Source organism: Xenopus laevis, chromosome 4L (genome assembly GCF_017654675.1).
Source record: "Xenopus laevis strain J_2021 chromosome 4L, Xenopus_laevis_v10.1, whole genome shotgun sequence".
Lineage (NCBI taxonomy): Eukaryota > Metazoa > Chordata > Amphibia > Anura > Pipidae > Xenopus > Xenopus laevis.
Genome location: NC_054377.1, coordinates 110,603,882 through 110,625,548, shown reverse-complemented (window position 1 = coordinate 110,625,548; position 21,667 = coordinate 110,603,882). Strand labels below are relative to the sequence as shown.

Here is a 21,667-nt window from a genome sequence, read left to right as displayed (position 1 = left end):
TTCTGGCTGTTCAGTGCAGACAAAAGAGGGACTTTCCAGTACAAATGAGGGACTGCGGGTTGAGCTGTCAAAAGAGGGACTGTCCCTCCGAAAAAGGGACAGTTGGGAGGTATGCACTGGGTCCCCATGCAAACAGTTTCCCCGTGTAGATAAAACAGATAGATTTGTTTACACTACTACTAGTTACTAATACAGACAGGTACACCACACAGCTAGGAACCAATTTTGTACGCATGCGCGTGGCATGCACTTCTAGACAGGCATGTTCTGGGACACCTCTAGTGTTTGCGTCCTTGCTGTAGAAGGCTCAGGCTATCGCTCGGGCAGGTTGTCACTTGGGTCCTGTGTGAGATCTGAGCAGGCATTGCGTGGGGCAGCTGGCCCTTCCGGGTCCTTGCTGTTGTCGGAACGGAGCCACAGCATTAGTAGGTTGTACGCATCCTCGGGAGTAGTGAGGAGGCGGAGGAGGAGAAGATGGCGGACGTGTTGAGCGTTCTGCGTCAGTACAACATCCAAAAGAAGGAGATCAACGTGAAAGGAGATGAGGTTATCTTCGGGGAGTTCTCCTGGCCCAAGAATGTTAAGACGAACTATGTGATTTGGGGGTGAGTAGATCGCACAAGTGGGGGGCACTCGCTGTCATGCTGTTCTTCCCCTGTTTGGGTGGCCACCAGGCAACACATACATTAATGCCGCACTCCAAGTCTTGCTCCTCATTGGGTTATCCGGGTAACTCCAACCTTTCTCTTCTGTGCTCCCTGTTCAACTACAACTCTCACATCCCGGAATGCTAGTGAAGGTTTGGGAGTATGGCAACAACTGTATCAGTTCCATTTGGAACTCCTTCTACTACAACTCCCTGCTGAGAGTTCAGCTCCCTGTATAAGTGTATAGTACACTCTCCACTTGGACTCATGGCTCCGCATTTGCTTTTGGATTTCCTCTTGTCTATATTATGGCTGCTTCAGCATTATATTTCTACTCCCACAAGCTGTACATCCACATCTTCCATCTCTTGCTATCTGTGTGTGTTTATAAGAAGTACTGATGGCATGTATCTATTGTAACTAGATGTGTCTAACCAGAAGTAGCTGAACTACAAATCTCAGCATGTGTAAACATTAAATAATATACAAAGGATTCTGGGAGCTTCAGTCCAGCAGTGTCTGCCTTTGGCATGTAGCTATAGTAAAGGCAACATCATAAGGGGGTGTATAGTTACAAATAGTCCATTTTGTATGCATGTCTATAATAGAGAAACCGCTTCCAAGCGCTGGTTCAAGGTTTTTTCCCCCTTTCATATTAAACCTTTTGTCTTAATTGGTCCACCTCCCAGCCCTGCTTTATGGGGAAGTTGACAGTATCAAAAAGTTATGGTTTTGCGTAGTCTGGATACATTTCAGGCATTTGGAAACTAGGGTTAAAGGGGTGGGTCACCATTCAGTTAACTCTTAGTATGTTATAGAATGGCCAATTCTAAGCAACTTTTCCATTGCTCTGTTTATTTTGTATATACATATATTTTTTTTTAAATTATTTGCCTTTTTCTTCTGATTCTTTCCAGCTTTCAAATTGAGGTCGTTGACGCAATTTAAAAAATAAATGCCCTGTAAGGCTACAAATGTATTGTTATTGCCACTTTGTATTACTTGTCTTTCTATTCAGGTCCTCTCTTATTTATATTCCAGTCTCTTATTTAAATCAGTGCATGGTTGCTAGTGTAATTTGGACCCTACCAACCAGATAGTTGAAATTGCAAACTGGATAGCTGCTAAATAACTCAAAAACCACAAATAATAAATTAAACCAATTGCAAATAGTCTCGTAATATAGTGATATTACGAGACTATTTGCAATTGGTTTACTAACTCAAAGAACCCCTTTAATGAACACGAACACTGGGGATGGTGTGTCTGTATGTCAGGTCCCCCTCGGTGAATTAAATCATTCTCTTAGCGCAAAAAGCACAGCACCACACAGGCTTTTTATATTTCCTCAATGCCCCTAGTGACATGAAGCTAGACACCTGGGATATGCAGGTAACATGGCTGTGCATTGCTGCTCTGCTTTTATTCCCATGCAGTTTAATTTCTTTTTTCCTAAAAAAGAGAACTGTCCCAGGGCAGGAAAACACTGGAAAGGAAACACTTAGTCTCCATTTTAATAATGATGCAATAGCTGAATTAGCTCGTTATAGTATTGCGTAATGAAGTTTTAAACAACATAGGGTTACAATTAAACGGTTGCTTGCCAACACTTTACAAGTACATTAGAGGACATTATAGACAAATGGCAGGGGACCTTTTTACCCATAAAGAGGATCACCGTACCAGAGGCCACCCCTTTAGACTAGAAGAAAAGAACTTTCATTTGAAGCAACGTAGGGGGTTCTTCACAGTCAGGACAGTGAGGTTGTGGAATGCACTGCCGGGTGATGTTGTGATGGCTGATTCAGTTAATGCCTTTAAGAATGGCTTGGATGATTTTTTGGACAGACATAATATCAAAGGCTATTGTGATACTAAGCTCTATAGTTAGCATAGATATGGGTATATAGAATTTAATTAAAAGTATGGAGGGGTGTGTGTATGGATGCTGGGTTTTCATTTGGAGGGGTAGAACTTGATGGACTTTGTCTTTTTTCAACCCAATTTAACTATGTAACTATGTAACCTGCAGGCAGACAGTGAATTTAACTAATAATGAGTCTACAGCTAATAAATAAAAGTGCAAATTCAACAAAATCTAAGACATCTCTATAAGAAACAATAATTGTGTGATGTTTTACAGTTAACCTTCTAATCCAGGGGTCCCCAACCTTTTTTTTACCCATGAGTCACATTTAAATGGAGAACAATATAATCATGCAAAAAGTTCCTATGGGTGCAAAATATGGGCTGTGATTGGCTATTTGGTAGCCTCTAGGTGGACTGGCAGCCTGCAGGAGGCTCTGTTTGACAGTATAGATGGTTTTTATGCAACTAAAACTTGCATCCATGCCTGGAATTCAAAAAGAAGCTCCTGCTTTCAGGCCACCTGGAGAAACATGTTGTTACGCAAACTATTAGTTGGGAATCACTGTTTTAATCATAAGTGCCTAGCTATTCAGAATACATTGGTACTTTATAAATATAGGGAAACAGCCTTCAACCAGTAGTGGGTGTTTAATTGGTATTGCTTAAAATACTGCATGTGCCATATTTATTCCCATATCTGGATACTGGCTCATAAACATGGTCTTCATTTTTTTAATGCAGGACAGGAAAAGAAGGGCAGCCCAGAGAATATTATACACTAGACTCCATTTTGTTCCTGCTCAATAATGTACATCTTTCTCATCCTGTGTATGTCAGGCGTGCTGCGGTAAGTGGTACAAAATAAAATAAACTTTTTATATAAATGGCTTTCATTAAGTTAATATTTTGTAATAGCCTTAAGAAGTGTTGACAAAACTTATGGAAACAACCCTAATCCACAAAACCTGAGGTCTCAAAGCATTCCAGGCAAGAGATGTATTACCTGTAAAGTTTTCTTTCAGGCAAGTCAAGACAAAGCCCAATGCATTTTAGACAAGCTGCTTGTATTCTCTTTTTTTTTAATACTCATGATCTAGTACATTTAGTAAATTAACCAAGTACGAATATCAACAATTGGTGCATGCAATTCAGTCAAAGCCTCCAAATGTTATGTTATTGATATACATCACAACATGAAGATCATTTCAAGTGAGGAAACCACTTTTTCTCCTAAAATAATACTGTATAGACTAGAGTCCGAACACTGGGGGGCACATTTACTTAGCTCGAGTGAAGGATTCGAAGTAAAAAAAACTTAGAATTTTGAAGTATTTTTTTGGGTACTTCGACCATCGACTTCGATTCGAACGATTCAAAGTATAAATCGCTTGACTATTCGACCATTCGATAGTCGAAGTACTGTCTCTTTAAAAAAAAACGTTGATTACATACTTCGGCAGTTTAAACCTACTGAGGTACAATGTTAGCCTATGGGGACCTTCCCCATCAGGTTTTTTTGATCGAAGAAAAATCGATCGATTAAAATCCTTTGAATCGTTCAATTCGTACGATTTCATCGTTCAATCAAACGATATATACTTTGATCAATCGATAGTATTTGCGCAAAATCCTTTGAATTCAATATTCGAAGTCGAAGGATTTTACTTTGAGGGTCGAATTCGATATTCGACCCTTAGTAAATGTGCCCCCCAGTGTTAAAGCGCAGCCAGAACAGTTGTTGATCAGATCCCAAGTGCAGACCACTTATGGTATTGTTGGGACTCATCAATATAGTGCAAGGTTTTTATGATCCGCGTATGCAGAGCTAGGGAAGTGGATCCACATGAAATGGAGAAAGGAGAGCGTCTTCTCATTTGTAAGCAGAGCAAAAAGAAAAGAAACACTGTTCCCCTCCTAAAACTTTCATATTAACAGAATGCCCTGTAGGCTATATATATCACCCACTGAGATTTAGGAGTGGAACTGGATTTCCTTCTGATATTCATTAGAAAATTGTAATAATAAATTGTAATTTTCATTGAATATATTTTGTGTAAGTGTGTATTTTGTCTAAGTGTGTATATTTAATTTACTGTGTTTTTTTGTTCACTTTTTGCAGACTGAAAACATTCCTGTGGTTAGAAGACCTGATCGAAAAGATCTCCTTGCATACTTAAATGGAGAAACATGTAAGTGCCAGTTGTGACTTCATACTGTTCATTACCTGTTTTTGAACTCCCTAGCATTTATTTTTAACAGACCCAGAAAATGAACAATAATATGAAAGTTATTTTACATTACTAATGATTAGCACACAAAAGATGCTGAACCATTTCTAAAGAGTGTATCTGTATTACTTGTAGTTTTTCTGGTAGGGCTTATGTTGCAGTTATGGTACAGAACTTCTGTGTTTGGGCACTGTGTTGCTATGAGCCTATAAAAAGTATGTAACATTGCATCTGAAGTATTCTTTTTTGCTGTTACTGGTCTTTTAAGCACCTCTATTCTGTTTATTGATCTATGAGAATTCATGGTAAGAGATGCTGTCCTCTCTGGTGGCAAAATAACAGCTTTGTAAACTTTTACAGCTCCTTAATGCACACCAAAAGCTATATGAAACACTTGGAGGCACATTTATCAAAGGTTGAATTTTCGAATTCATGAGTTTTTTTTAAAAACACCCCTAAACTCCCATAAATTTGAAATTCGACCAATCGAAATGTATTGCAAAAATCTATTTTCTCTTGCCTAATTGGGGGACACAGGCACTTTGGGATGAAGATCCTGGAGCTGGAGATGGACACTAAGTTGCAAAACATGGCTCCTCCTCCTGCTCTGGGCTTCATCTCCTTCCTCCTCCTATTCCCTTCAGTTTCATTTAGTGTCCTCAAAGTGTGGCGTCTAAGATCACGCCACACTTAGGGGCCACTGATTTATTCAAGAGCCTCTCCAGCTGTAACCCATTCTGCCTTCCAGCTCTCCGGAGGTTCGCAGGCTTGCTCTTCACCCCCTGCGCTGTCTTCCCGCTCTCCGGAGGTCTGCAGCAGAGATATGCACCCACCCGGGTGTATACCCTCATACATATACATATATATTTGTCCTTGGTACATATATATATTTATTTTTGTGTTTTCTGTCCAGGGGAAAGAAAGACCATCAAGGGCACTTTACAGTCGGTGAATGTAATCAACCCGAATACTCGAATCAAATTTTTAAAAACTCAATTCGAGTTTTTTCTACGAAAAAAACCTCGAATGTTAGGAAGGCTGCAAACAGCTCAAAATTGATTCCTGGACCTCTCTCATTGACTTAAACAGCAATTCAGCAGGTTTTAGGTGGCAAATAGTCAAATTCGAGTTCTTAAGGGCCAGAGTATGATAAATCTTGAAAACTGAATAAAATTTTGTTTAAAAACTCAAATTGAATTTAAATAACTCTTCGAATTTGACAATTTTGACCATAAAAAAAACTCGAAAAATCCGAATTTTCAATTCAACCATTGATAAATCTGCCCCTTGTTGTGAAACATCCTGCCCGGCTGAGCATTTACTGTTACTGTTGGCTCACTGTCTTTTTAAGGTGTCACTGGGTGAAGTAAACACTTTGCAATTAGTTTGGGTGGACTGTTGCTGAGGACAATTTGTGTTCTTAACAGCATGCATGCCCGGATTTAGCATTGGATGTTTATGTCCTTTTAAAGGTTAAGGGATACATATGTTTACATTTTGGTCGGTTTAGAGCTACAGTATAGTGCTGATAAATAAACAGGTTTTTTTTTACCTAAAAGCCATGTATTTAAAATCATTTCACAAGTTTAACAAATAAGAGATTTTGAACTGATGTTGGCCTTAATATATCAGTATATTTGCATTTACATTATCTCAACCAATTCTACTTTCTACAGCATCATCTGCCAGTATAGACAGAAGTGCTCCACTTGAAATTGGTCTTCAGAGATCCTCCCAAGGTATGTACATAAGAACATTAATGCAATCTTTATTCTCTTGGATGCAAGGATGGCCCCCTAGTGCTCTACAAGATCTCTAGCAGCCAGGGAATTAAATGAGTCCATAACAATTGTTTTCATTATAGTGAAAAGAGTTGCAGATGAAATATCCGCTGAGGCAAAGAAACCAAGAGTAGAGGTGAGTCTTCCCTTTCTGCACATTATGAAGGGGTTAGGAAGTTTCTTGCAGCTCCCCTGCTAATTTCTTTCTGCCGAGTCAAGTAAACCCGATGTTACATTTGCTGAGAGGTGTTGGCTTGGGAAATATATTGCAGTAGCTTGGTTTTGTATAAGTTAGAATCAGGGGTCCTCAACCTTTTTTACCCGTGAGCAACAGTCCGATGTAAAAAGAGTTGGGTAGCAACACAAACACAAAAAGTGTCTCTGGGGCAAAAAATAAATGCTGTAATTGGCTATTTGGTAGCCCCTATATGGGCTGTCGGCCCACAGGAGGCTCTGTTTTGCAATACACCTGGTTTTTATGCAACCAAAACTTGCCTCCAAGCCTGGAATTCAAAACGAAGCACCTGCTTTGAGGCCACTGGGAGCAACATCCAAGGGGGTTGGTGAGCAGCATGTTGCTCATGAGCTACTGGTTGGGGATCACTGGGTTAGATGGTCCACTAGGACTGGCCACCTGAGTCTCTGCAGATGTTGAACTTCCCACCACCCACTAGCAGCTGAAGAATAATAAACTGTTCTAGTTCCCCTTTGTTTAAACCCTTCATTAATAGTAATGGTATTTAGTTTCTTAACCAAATGTGGCAGGGGAGAATTTTTACTGTGTGATGCATTTATATAATCTCTTTTTACAGGTATGGGACAAGCCCCCCGTCCTGCCCAAACTGGGCTTGTTTCCCTTTTTAGCAAACAATTCTTTATTTTACTATTTTGACTGATTTTCTGTACATTAAACGACTGCACCATGAATATGGTGGTAGCTAAATCATACGTCCATACTGACCATTGTTAATATATATGTATGTATGTAGCTGAAATACAATAAAGATGATAATTCTGAAAAAGCAATAAGACAGACACACTTGGGCTGCTGTCAGGATTTACCTTTGTTATGCACAGTAGCCCATGACTTTTCGTATGAATGGATAGATAAATAAATTGACAACACTACTATTTGCTTTCTATGATATACCCCACCTTTCCTGCATTATGTTCTTTTATTCCCAGATACCTTGTTGGGTGCATGGACAGATTATGAAAAATGACTGTGTTGCCCTACTCCCCTTTTAAGCACTCTGAAGACGCAAGCTATCACTGTGTGTATATTTATGAAGCTGGGATTAGGTGGAATAGTGTGAGGTTATTCGCAAAAACTAAAATTTGTCTAAAGCAGTGGTCAGTATTCAGATAAACTATTAGAAATCCCATAAAGCAGATGCTAAACACACTCAGTACTTCGCAAACTTTCAAAAGGAAACTTTAGGTGTTCATCCTTTTCCTAAATTTTTTTTTGATAAAGAAAAGAATTTAGCTTTTAATGTATTACAAATTAGTAAAAAGCAATAATGTGTTTTAGGATGAGGAACGTGTACGTCTTGACAAAGAGCGGTTGGCTGCTCGACTGGAAGGCCATAAAGAAGGAATGGTGGCAACAGAACAGATTCGGTAAGGAAAGTGTTTAAATGCTCCATTAACGTAGGCAATTAATATAGAGCTTATATTAAAGGAACAGTAACACCAAAAAATTAAAGTGTTTTAATGGAATTACAATATAATGTACTTTTGTCCTACACTTGTAAAACTGTTGTATTCACTTCAAAAACACAACTATAGTTTATATAAACAAGCTGCTGTGTAGCTACAGGGGCATCCATTCAAATCTTAAAGGGAGAAACTGCTACAGAATACACAGCAGATAGCCGATAAGCTATGTAGTATACAATTGAATTCTTCAGAACTTACAGTATCTGTTATCTACTGTGTATCCTGTCCTTGAATGGCTGCCCATATGGCTACACAGCAGCTTGTTTGTATAAACTATAGATGGTTTTTCTAAAGCAAACACACAAGTTGTACCAGTGCAGGGCAACAGTACATTATATAATGTCATTCCTTTAAAAAAACTTACATTTTTGGTGTTACTAAACACTAAAAAGGTAAGGTATTTTATATACTGCTCTTATTGTACCAGCCTAAAGTTTCAGCATGTCAATAGCAGGAATGATCCAGGACTTCAAACTTGTCACAGGGGGTCACCATCTTGGAAAGTGTCTGTTCAGTGTCTGTCATGCTCGGTGGGCTTTGAGAAGCTAAGCTTAGGGGTCGTTGCAAATTATCACACAGAAAATGAAATTGGCCTGTAATATAAGCTGAGGCTACAGGGCTGATTATTCAATTCTGATGGTAGTTGCACTGCTTTCTGTGCTGCCATGTAATAATTATCGGTATTGATTACTAATCAGCCTTATATTGTGACACTTGTATGTGTGCTGTATATTTTGAGTTGTTCCCTAAGCTCAAAAAGTGACAACAGCACAGAGCATGTGCAGTGAATCAGCAGAAAAGAAGATGGGGGAACTACAGGGGCATATTTGGAGGCACAGATCTTTCATGCTAAATGGCTGTGGTTGCCTTGAGGAGATACAGGAGCCAAAAATATAATGTACAACATTTCTACCCTACTTCTTTAGTTAAGTTTGAGTTCTCTTTTAAGCCTCTCACTGAAGTTAAGTGAGGGAGTAGTGCTTTCAGGTACTTCTCCAGCTGAAATATGCTGGTTGATAAAATGCTTCCTTTGCAATATTTTTTACAGTTCTGAGTCTTATGCCTCTCTAAAGTCATAGCTTTGTCTCTTAAGCAGATTAAAATCTAAAATATCCACCTACCTACTTGCGCTTCATGCCACTAGACCTAATGGCTAAATGTTATCTGGCATTATTTTGATTTTTCTAATAAAACTTTATATGTAGATCTGATTGGTGCAGTGGATTGAGTTCTCCCTCACCAAAATGTAAATGTACGTATAATTTATATATTGTCCATTTATAAATATAAATGGCAGTCTGCATCTTCTAATCCGATTTACTTCAAATTAGGGATATACTGAACGCCCTTTATTGTTTTTTTTTTGGGGGTACAACAAGTTGTGAATCTTTCATGCAGTATTCAGGAAAAGCCGCACTTGCCAATAGGCATTTTATGTGGCTTTTGGGTTTGGATTCAACTAGGCACTTGGTTTCAGCTGAATCCTACCGAAAAAGGCTCCAATTTGGCTGAATCCCAAACCAAATCCTGCATCCCTACTTTAAATGCAACATTAAAATATTATTTGTATTCTCTTTCTACCCGCTTGGTACAGTATTTTAATTTCCTATTTACTCTTCAGTTGTTCTAGATATCCTACTTATAAATGTGTTTATGTTCTGCTTCAAAGCAATTGCCTCATAAATTGATAGAATTGTGAAAGTTGATTACTGTGCTAAGACTACTTCACATAATATTACTATACATTCTTTGCCTTTCAGATCACTCTCAGAGGCTATGTCTGTTGAAAAAATTGCGGCTATCAAAGCGAAAATCATGGCAAAGAAACGATCCACCATCAAAACAGATCTGGATGATGATATAACTGCCTTAAAACAGAGAAGCTTTGTAGACGCTGAAGTAGATTTCACCAGGGACATTGTGAGCAGAGAGAGAGTGTGGAGAACGCGGACAACTATCTTACAGAGCACCGGCAAAGTATGCTTGTTGTGATCTCTAGTTTGCTTATAACTTTGTTTTCAGATTATATTATGGTTTATATAACTACAGTTTCAGACTCAGTATAGCTGGAAAGCGTTTCCATTATTTTTAGATAGTTCTAGTGAAAAAAGTGTTATTCTTCCATAGGTATATAGGCTAAACCATGGTCAAAAAAGTGACTGCAGCATTCCAGTTGGATGTTTTGTTCCAGTGAGGAGCAAGTTTTTTTTGACCTATTAAAGGAACAGTAGCACCAAAAAAATGAAAGTGCATTAAAATAATGAAACTATAATGTACTGATTGTGCTGCACTCGGACAACTGGTGTGTTTGCTGCAGAAACTCTACAATAGTCTATATAAACAAGCTGCTGTGGGCATTCAAAGAAAAAGAACAGGCACACGATACAACAGATAAGTTCTGAAGAATTCCATTGCAAACTACAGAGCTTATCTGTGATCCATTGTGTATACTGTATAAACAGCTTGTTTATATAAATACCCAAGTTTTACCAGTGATGGTAAAACCTGGGTATTCACGATTTGCACAAATATAAGTATTTGTCAAATCTGAATATGCAAATTAAGGTTCATATTTGGTTATTTTGCTAAATTCAAAAATAGTAGACTCCCTGCATTCCTGATAACATCTTATTTATAGATGAATTTATATCACTTTGTACAGCTTTGCATTTTTTAATCATTGCCAGAGAAAGTTTAGTTAATTGGCAGACATAGAAATGAAGAAGTGTTCTGTTGCATACAATTTACACTTATCAAACCTTCATATTTTCTTTTTTCACTTTTGTATAGTGTTAATTGGGAACCTGGTAATAAGTTGCAGAATATTCCTGCTCTTTGAACTGATTTGAAAAGTTCCAATACAGATATCCAGTTTTAAAATGATTTGTTTCCCCTCCAGAACTTTGCTAAGAACATATTTGCAATACTTCAGTCTGTGAAAGCTCGCGAAGAAGGCCGGGCTCCTGAGCAAAGACCAACTCAAACCACAGCACCAACTGTAAGTGACTATTTGCTTTTGTGTGTCTGTTTGTCTTTCATCTGGCTCATTGCTTATTAGTGGTCTGTAGCTTTAAGCTGGCCACAGACGCAAAGATCCGATCGTACGAATCAACGTACGATCGGAACTTCGCCATCTCCCAACCTGCCACTAACCATTCAGATCAAAGTCTTACAATTCAGATCAAATAGTAGTAAAATAACAGATCAGCCGATGTTCTGCCCCTGACCTCAATCGTACAATAGTTATGTCCGACAAAGCTAGTGAAAATCGTACGATCGGCAATACATGCAGAGATATTACCCGCAGCCGACAGAAATTTTCTAACCTGTCCGATCGACCGCCGAACGAAAAATGTCGGGACTCTCCACACAAAAAATCGTGATCTTTGCGTCTATGGCCAGCTTTACATATAAATCTTCACTTTGAATATGATTTTCTGTTTTGTAGGATCCAGCATTAAGAACTAATAAGCCAGTCCCAGCCGCGTACAACAGATACGATCAAGAAAGGTTCAAAGGAAAAGAAGGTAAGTTGTTAGGCTTCAATATCTATATTATGCTAACTCCCCATAAAGGCACACTTACCCTTTTTAAAAACAACTTTCCTATAATCTAAAAGGGGTTGTTCACATGCCAAACAAAGTTTTTCAGTTCAATTGTTTTCAGATAGTTCACCAGAATAGACTTTTTATAAAATTATTACTTCTTTTTTTTTTTTTAACATTTTTCCAAAATTTAAGTTTAAGGTTTAATGTTCTATGTCTCTGGTTTTTCAGTCTGGCCGCTCAGTAATCCAGGTGCAGATTCTGAACTGTTACGATTTGCTACATTAGTGAATATAATTCTCAGCACCATCTGTGGGATATTGGCAACTATTGTATCAATTCTAACCACTGCCTTTAATAATAAAAAGGAAGAGGATCTTTGAGTCAACCTTATATCCAACACTATAATAATTTTTAATCAGTACTGTCCAAATAAATGGGGGGTGGGGTATTATTTTGTATAGTTTTAGACATTACTATTGGAGTTACTGCATAACTCACTATGGCACTAAGATAACTAAGCATTTTTTGGTGAGTTAGAACGTCAAGTTTATACAAGTCACAGGCACGTCCTGTTAATGTTTGTCATGTCTTCTTTTGGAAATCTTATTTATTGAGAGAGAGAAGCAGTAATCTGGGGCATTTTATCCAATTGTTAAGCTTTTTTTATAATGTATATACACGTTTTTCCTGTGCACAGTTTTTTTTAACTCTGTTCTTTGTGAATCAAGAATACTAAATTAAGTCTGATCAACAATACAAAAGATATTTATTTTGAGTGTTGCTCATACAACTGTGTAGATTGAAAGGAAAAGCTAACCATTCTTTCAACCCTTTATAGAAACGGAAGGCTTTAAGATTGACACTATGGGAACATACCACGGCATGACACTGAAGTCTGTGACTGTAAGTCTTAAAATTTGTTACTTACCTTTGGCAGATGAAAGTTGCAGGTGTTTACTTAATTGTCTAAAACTCCGCAAATATCCAGGTTTTGTTTCTTATATACATAAATAGTTTAACTTAAATTGTCATGTGATTGTTAATATTTTCCAAGTTAAAGTGTCTCACTATTTGGTGTGTCCACTGCTCATACCTATGTTGAAGAATCTGAGAATCTGATACTTTTAGAGCATTAATGTGTCTTGATATGTTTAGGCTTTTCCCTGTATAAATGTTTTCAAGATAAGTCATTGGGGTTGAGGTCTGATGATTGAAAAGTGAAACCTATGCAAATCAACATTTGTTACTCTTATATTTTAAATAGGCTTGGCCACAGCCTAAGTGCGTGTTTAAGATTGTCTTTTAGGAAAATGAATGTTCCTTCCAGTTTTATACTTGTAGAAAATGCAGGTGGAGAAACACCAACTCCACGCTACCAACCAAAGTTTATATTTTCTGGCCAAAATCCAGTTTTTGGCACAGTGACGGGCAGATCTTTATGGGGCCAAACTTGTGTGTTCCCCTGCTGTACACAAGGATTTAGCTCTGGCTTCCTAATCCTGGTTTAAGCAATTATTTATTAAAATAGAATGGCCATAATGGTGGTTGAGTGGTTTGCATTGCTTCTTTGCAGTGCTGGAGTCTTGGGTACGATTTCCTGTTTTTCCCCACAATCTGGAAAACCTATTGGATGGTTAATTTGCTCCGGATAAAACTGACCACAATATGTGTGATAGGAATCTTAGATTGTAAACGCAACTGAGGCAAATGATGTTTAATCTTGTATAAATTTGTTGGTTTTCAACTTCTGCTGCAAAGGCATATCTTACCTCATATGTATCTGGGATTTCAGGGCAGTACTCCACCGACGATTCCGGCGCGATCCGACGCGCTGTGCAAAAACTCAGGCGTCCCGTCGGATGCAGCCGAAATAAGGTAAGTAATGCTATTGTTGGATCGTGTCGCATTGTTGATGCAACGTGACACGATTGTCGGATGCAGACGCAGCGCCTGCATCGCATCAACGCTGAGACACGATTCGACAATAGAATTACTTACCATATTTCCGGTGTATCCGACGTGACACCTGCATTTTTGCGCAGCACATTGGATCGCACTGGAATCGTCCGTGGAGTTCTGCCCTAAATGTGAATTTAGAATTTTTTTTTTTTATATATAATGGCCACTTGGGGGTAGTATGATCCCATTATTTCTTTCTAGTGGCGTGTCAATGGTTTGATATTTCTTTGAATAAATGGTCTTGATGTCATTTGGAAGAATTTCTTTAACTCCTTATGTCCGAAAGAAGGCCTTTTTCTTTAATATACTTGCACAAGTATAGTAACAATAGTAACCAGTCATACAGTTGTTATCATTGAACTTCCCGTAACAAAGCTGAACAAAACTAATGAAGGGTTGCTGTGGCTTATTGCCCAGATTTAAATTTGCCTAGTGTTTATTAAAGGGATTCTGTCATGATTTTACGAGCTAGTTTTTATTTCTAAATTACATTGTTTACACTGCAAATAATTCTCTCTACCATATAAAATTGTATTCCTTAACCAATAAGTGTATTTTTTTTAGTTATAATATTAGTGTGTAGGCAGTCATCTCAGGTCATTTTGATCATGTGATTTTTAGAAAGAGCCAGCACTTTAGGATGGAACTGCTTTCTGGCAGGCTGTTGTTTCTCCTACTCAATGTAATTGAATGTGTTGCAGTGGGACCTGGATTTTACTGTTGAATGTAGTTGTTATATCTACCAGGGAGCGGTTATCTTTTGTTGGGGAGCTGCTATCTGGTTACCTTCCCATTGTTCTATTGTTAGGCTGCTGGGGGGGGGCCTGGGTGTGGCATCACTCAACTTTGCAGTAAAGAATGACTGAAGTGTATCAGAGCGCAAGTCACATGACTGGGGGCTCCTGGGAATATGACAATATGTCTAGCCCCATGTCAGATTTCAAAATTAAATATAAAAAAATCTGTTTGCTCTTTTGAAAAAAAAATGGATTTCAGTGCAGAAGTATGCTGGAGCTGCACTATTAACTGATGCGTTTTGGGAAAGAAAACATGTTTTCCCATGAAAGTATCCCTCCAATGAGACCGGGCCTGTCTTTAACCTTCACTTTTTTTCTTTCTGAAAGACCTTTTTTTTGTGGGATTTGCAGTTCTATACTGACCCACGGAAACATTTGCAAAAGTTTTGAAAAAGTTTGCAAGGTGTGCTGCTGAGAATAGGGTTGCCAACTTTAAAAAAAAAAAAAAAAAATACCGGCCATGGTGGGGGGCGGAAAAGAAAGGGGCGGGTGTGACGAAAATAGGGGCGGATCAGATGAGGGGCACAGCAAAGGGGTCAGGGCCATTACAAATTACCGCCAGCTACATTGCCAGTAAATTTGTAATACCGGCCCCGGCCTTGGCAGGTGTTTTACCGGGTAGGCCGGTAAAATAGCGGCCGGGTGGCAACCCTAGCTGAGAATGGGGATTTATGTGATGCCTATTTAAACGTTATACTGGCGAAAATTGCATCCGTTCGTTGTACCAACTGATAGCACTTAGCTTCAATTGATGTACTGTTTTGTTTGGAGGCTTTATGCCTGCCTTGCCTTTGCAGTATAAAGGATAGGGGGTATGAAAACTGGAACTGCAGATACGGGGAATGCATAGAATACATACATCTTGAATTCGGATGAATACCAAATTCACTAACAACTAATCTGCATATTGAAATTAGTGCATACATTTTTAACAATAAAGAAAGTGCCCCCATCAGTTTTCTAAAGCTTATCCGTCCAATTCAATATGGCTGATCACTTAGGATTTGGCTGAATCCCAAACAGAATCCTGAATTCTATAAGAAATTGTACTTTGCAGTGCAGGTTTAAGTCCACAGCAAATAGTTCAAGTGGGTGCTGGCAATCAAGGGGTTAAAACGGCTACTGATATTCTTTGTTTTTTTAATATCTTATTGCAAATGTTTATCATGCATCTTGCATTTTAGTAAAATCAATATGAGAGAAATGAGATCAGGTTCTAATGACCCGAGAAGCTCCCAGTTGCAGGCCGTGAATAAAGCAGCACAAAGTGGCTCCTTAGGGCTCGTCAATAAGAGAATTCGCCTTGGCCTTGTTATTCTTCTGCATTCTGATTGGCTTCATTAAGTGGTTGCATTTTCGCTAACTCATTCTTAATTTCAGACTTGCCTTTCATTTGTATCTGGGGGATCAGTAAAAACTTTCAATCGTATTTATTACTATTACCAAGTCGTCTGTACCTTAGTATGCGTGGCCTTGTTAAATAAAAATTCATACGCTTGTACCAAAATCCCATCCGCTGGGTATTCTTCTGCAGCTTCGCTCATCCAATTACTTCTGAAATAACCGCAGCATGGAATGCATTAGCACTTAGTAGTAAATTCTATGGTTCAAGCAGAAAAGTGGCTGAATTACCTAGCAAAACAAAGCCTTACTATCATTCAGTATGAGCCTTCTCATGAGGCTGTCAAAATTTAAATACTTTGCAGCGAGCTCCGAGTGGTTTCCATGGTAATGTTGCACGGCCGCATTAAGGCTTTCATCTAAGAGCATTTTGTGATGCATCTGTCACATTTTACTTTTATTCTCCCCAAAATGATCCGACGCTGATATCAATGATATTTGTAAGCAAAATTGTTCAAACACAAAAAGTATGCCGGGAGGTGTTAGGCAATATCTCTTTCATATTTATTATCCTGCAGTTGCTTTTATACAGGTGTGGGACCTGTTATCTAAAATGCTTGTGACCTGGGGTTTTACGGATAAGGGATCTTTCAGTAATTTGGCTCTCCATACTTTAAAGGAGATGGAAAATCATTTTTACTTGGGTGCCAACAGTGAGGCACCCCCAAGTGATCGCATCAAGGGTCGAATTTTGAATTTATGCGAGTTTTTTTGTAAAACTTCCATGAACTCGAAATTTGACCAATCTAAATGTATCAATAAAATATAATTTTTAAAAGTCGGGTGAATAAGATCGACCCGAAAACTCGAATCGAATTTGATTTTTAAAAACACAATTAGAGATTTTTATCTCCAAAAAAACCTCAATGTCAGGAAGGCTGCAAACATCACCAAATTGATTGAAAAAGATTGATCACCCATTGACTTATACAGCAGTATAAATCAAATTTGAGTTCTTAAAGGGCCTGAGTATGATAAATCTTGAAAATTCAAATCGAATTTGGATAACTCTCTAGTTGAATTTGACCGTTTTGGCCATAAAAATAAACTCGAAAATTCGAATTCAAAATTCGACCCTTGTTAAATCTGCCTCTAAATATACCTTATAAGGATTGATTACATCTTAGTTGGGATTAAGAAGAAGATGCTCTTTTGTTATTACAGAGAAAAAGAGAATATGTTTAAACTTTTGATTTATTTGATTGCAATAGTCTATGGGAGATGACCGTCCCGTAATTCGGAACTTTCTGGATAATGGGTTTCCAGCTAACCGGCCCCATACCTTTATTATAAATGTGTTTTTTTGCTAGTTGGGTTCACTGGTCCTTTGACTTGCTACTGTACTTTCTCTAAACTGGTATTTCATGCTGTATATGGCCGGAGTTAATATTTGTAGTTGGTTTCCATTACTTTGAGTTTCTTGGGCTTATGGGTATTGAGACAGCGTGAGGCTAGAGTTCTAAACCTAATTGAAATGCAAACTGGGCAAATTTCCAGTGTTTTGTTGCTGGATGATTTTCTCGTCAGCGGGTGGGTGACAAAATGCTGGGAATTGCCCTCATTTCTAGGATTCCTTGCCAAGGACAAGTTCATATTCACAGCGTGGATTTGAATCATTTGCACCTGTCACTGGGCAGGACCTGGAAATTGGCAGCAATTTCCATTCTTTTGAATGGATGGTGGTTTTTAGCATCTTGTCCCCCTTTCCCACAGAGTGAGAAAATGCTTTTGCAGCAAAAAATTCCCAGTCTGCCATTATTCTTGTAGCAGGACTTTGCGGGTCCTACATTTTTAAGAAGGAAATTTAATATAAGCAACTGCCCAGGTAACATTTACTGGTCACCATTTGAAAGAAACGCACCTGCTTGTTATGGGTTACTAGACTTGGGCATATTTTGCTCTGGGTATTCCATGTCCCCCAAGTTCCCCCCCCCCCAAAAAAAAAAACAGTTGTTATGCAGCGAGCTAATCCCATAAATAAGGGAACTCTTCACACTTCCTCTCACTGTAAATGTCATTTTAAAAATCTTTTTACACTCTGAATTAGAGGTGTATCATTTTTATATCCCTCACTGCATAATAGACTAGGTACGAAATAAAGCATAATGTACTCTTTCTAAAAAGTGTTTTCTATATAAACAATTGCCATTTAGCTCGCTTATCTCCCTTTAAACCCTTAATGTGTATATTTCATAATAGCACAGGACGCAGTTCTACCCATGCTTCAGAAGCCGACCAGGAAATAAGCATCTATTTATTAGTAAAACTTGTTTTCCTTTTAAGAAAAATCAAACCTGTGTTTCATTTGCAATGTGCAAGTCACTCGCTAAGTTGTTGGTGTGACTGATTGGGACTTGGAGGGAAATGGTGGCACTTTTATTATCATGTTGGATTTGTGGATGGAAGTAGGAATCTAAAAGCATGCGCAAAAAAAATCAAAACGCAGAGGGTTTTGATTTATTGTACCTTTTATAATGTCGTTGCATTTTACATACCTTTACTTTTCCTTTAATTACATTTAAAGGAAACCTCACTGATGGGATGTTGTTGGACCAGTAACCTAACCATTGTTGCTGTACAGTATAACTTCCCTGTAATCAGATTTTTATGTATGAGGCTGAAAACTTTAAGCTTGGCATAGCATTATGTGTCCCACGGCTGCTAGTTGCTATCTTGTTTTTTTGGATAATTGATTTCAGGTTTTTTTTTCCTTTGTATCTCTTTAACTTCAGAAAGAGAACCTATCTTCTTGGACACTTTATACTTTCCAGGCAGTTGAATAACAAAAATCTCTAGGAAAGGTTTTCCCATGGCGCAGCTGCATCCCAGATACACCCGATATGTCATTTGCATTCCTATTTGTGATTTACTAAAAAGCACACATTTGATCTCCATTAAAACGAGCAGCCTTACCTTCCTTGACTGATCTGTCCTGAGCACATACAGTGCCACATTTGTCAGTGATCTTTGGCTTGCTTAACCCAGTTCATACGCCAGAAAAGCTCAAGAATGGCACAGCCAATTTCCTTAAAACATAACGTTTTTCCGATTCCTACAGCCATAGAGGGTGGGTTACCTTTTTAGAAGCAAAGGAGGCAGTTTATTGCATGGCTGGACAGGAATATTCCCATAGACCGTATGGTGCAAAGAGACGCTCAGTAAAGTCCTGTTTAAGGTTGTTGGCCAAGGAGGTTTCATATGGCATCCAAGCACTGTATGAAAGTCTCTAGCAGAGCAACACAGTTCATCCTTATTGCTGAGGCAGAGATCTGCTTTTTCTACAGCAGCATGTGAGGTTTTTGACTGACAGTTACTAGTAATGCATTCTCTGAGACTAACATTCTTATACCAGCTTGTATGACTTCATATCTGTGTTACTGACTACATAGCTGTGTTACTACAAATGTTTTGCGACGCATATTGGTGCCCACTCACTAGTGTCCCCTTGGTGTCCTCATCTTAACTTTCCTTAAAGTGGACCTGTCACCCAGACACAAAAATCTGTATAATAAAAGTCCTTTTCAAATTAAACATGAAATCCAATTTCTATTTTTTATTAAAGCATTCATTGCTGTTGTAAGCTCATTTAAAAATCTCAGCTGTCAATCAAATATTGTCTGCCCCTCCTCTATGCCATGGGCATAGAGGCGGGGCAGACAATTACTTTCAATTTCCATTCAGCACTTCCTAGATGTCGCTTCTCTACACACATTCCCCCGTTCTCTTCACCATTTAATTGTGTAGCCAGGGCATATGGGGATGGACATCACTTCCCCCATTCTGATGCACAAACATGATTCTGAGATGATGAAAGGCTTTCCTTAAAAAGAGTGTCCACAAAATGGCTGCTGCCTGCTTGCTATCATTTTAAATTACCAGACTGAAGTTAACATGATTCAAATAATTTATATAGTGTAATTTAAGTTCATTTTGCTTGACTAATGTGATAAAATAGGATTTTGAATAATTTTTTTGGGTGACGGGTCCCCTTTAAAGTCAACTTAATTTGAGCAGTCCCTTCTCAAGTACATACAAAATTGCTTTTTATGCTCCCCAATATAGTTGACATAAAATCCTTGTTGTACTTCACTAGGCCTTTTAACATTCAGTACCTACTATGATTATTACAGGTATAGGACCTGTAATCCAGAATGCTTGAGAACTGGAGTTTTCTATTAAAAACATATTTAAACATTATTAAATGCATTATTAAACAGTATTAAATGCACCCTCTAGAATTGTTTTGCCTCCAACAGGTGACTAAGATCTTAGTTGGGATCAAGTATAAGCTGTTTTATTACAGAGAAAATGGAATAATTTTTTAAAATCTTAATTATTTGATTAAAATGTCGATCCTGTAATTTGGAGCTTTCTGGATAATGGATTCCTTGCCCATCTTTCAGCTCTTCGCAGAAAATTCTTATCACCCACATTAGTCCCTTTCCCAATGGAGAATACAGAGGTCCCAATTTATTTCTGATAATAATTTTTTGCCCTTCTTGTAGTGGGTCTTTCTGATCTCTCTACACTTTACTGCACAACTGCTCTAATGTGCCCTGCCAAGAACTGCACCAACCCCTCTATAGATGTAACTTTCCCTCTGTACCCCACTTAGTAGAGTGCAAACATCAAGTGCAATCATTTGTATTGTCGCACAAATTGTTACGCAGTTTCTTCATTGTTAAGATACAAAGCACAAAAAATACATCATTTACATTTTGCACAGCTATAAATAGGGAATGCTACCATACCCTTTTACCCCAGAGGGGAAAATAATATATAGTGAATAAAGTACCCCCTTTTGTAAAATATAAGGATATTATAAGTTACCGAGGAGTTTCATGACCATATAAAAGTACGAGGCCGAAGGCCGAGTGTTTTTATACAGGTCATGGAACTCCGAGGTATCTTCTAATATCCTCATATTTTACAACAGGGGGTACTTTATTTATTATAATACACACGTTTCAATGAGTCACGTGACAAATGACATCAGAACTCACCGTTTATAACTGATGACATCAGAACTCACCGTTTATAAGGATATAATTTACAAGATATTCATGGCTTTTGTGTATTATATGAGCATATATAGGGCTTCTACATATCTGCATCTATATGTGAAATGAAAGGGTTACTACTACTAGTATTTAAAGGCCCAGCAACCCCATAAAATGAAATGTTTGAAATCAGGGTATTCATTGGTAGATGAATAGATACAATTTTATGAGACGTTTTTTATTATATAGTTCTCTCTATACAAATGGCATTTAACCCCTTTCTTAAGCCAACGGTGTAAAACATAAAACGATTATTATACACAGTTGCTGTTATCTGCTATGTGTATGTGGATCCAACAGTTTGAATGGCTGCCCAAGCTTTTTCATTTTGGATGTTTCAACTTTTTTAGTTTCCTTGAACCTACTTAATGTGCCTGTTATTTTGGATGTAGGTTCCAAAATTAATTGGATGAGAGTGACTGAGCTCTTGAATTAAATATGTTGAGAAGAATATATTTCTTAAAACTTAGGTCAGTCGTATTTGTGTTTGCTGGGCCCTCAGTTGTATTGGTATTTGTTGGTTCCTCTTGATAATATTTCAGAGGCTTTTGGTCATTGTATATTTTAGAGTACCCAGCCTTAAAGAGATACTGACACCAGAAAATAATTGTTTTTTTATATCTCTAATAATATTGCCTTTGAATACTATTTATAA

The 21,667-nt window shown here is 38.0% G+C and overlaps 1 protein-coding gene across 1 annotated transcript in view; it reads left to right on the top strand.

Annotated features, from left to right (window-relative positions):
* Positions 1-308: 308 nt before the first annotated feature.
* cdc73.L (cell division cycle 73 L homeolog) overlaps positions 309-21,667 on the top strand; it is a 43,989-nt gene continuing 22,630 nt past the window's right edge. The window contains exons 1-10 of the mRNA XM_018258721.2: positions 309-605; positions 3,258-3,363; positions 4,636-4,705; positions 6,421-6,483; positions 6,609-6,661; positions 8,060-8,148; positions 10,008-10,224; positions 11,147-11,245; positions 11,696-11,774; positions 12,634-12,698. Coding sequence (XP_018114210.1) covers positions 475-605; positions 3,258-3,363; positions 4,636-4,705; positions 6,421-6,483; positions 6,609-6,661; positions 8,060-8,148; positions 10,008-10,224; positions 11,147-11,245; positions 11,696-11,774; positions 12,634-12,698 — 972 coding nt within the window. The 5' untranslated portion in view covers positions 309-474. The remainder of the gene's footprint in view (positions 606-3,257; positions 3,364-4,635; positions 4,706-6,420; positions 6,484-6,608; positions 6,662-8,059; positions 8,149-10,007; positions 10,225-11,146; positions 11,246-11,695; positions 11,775-12,633; positions 12,699-21,667) is intronic.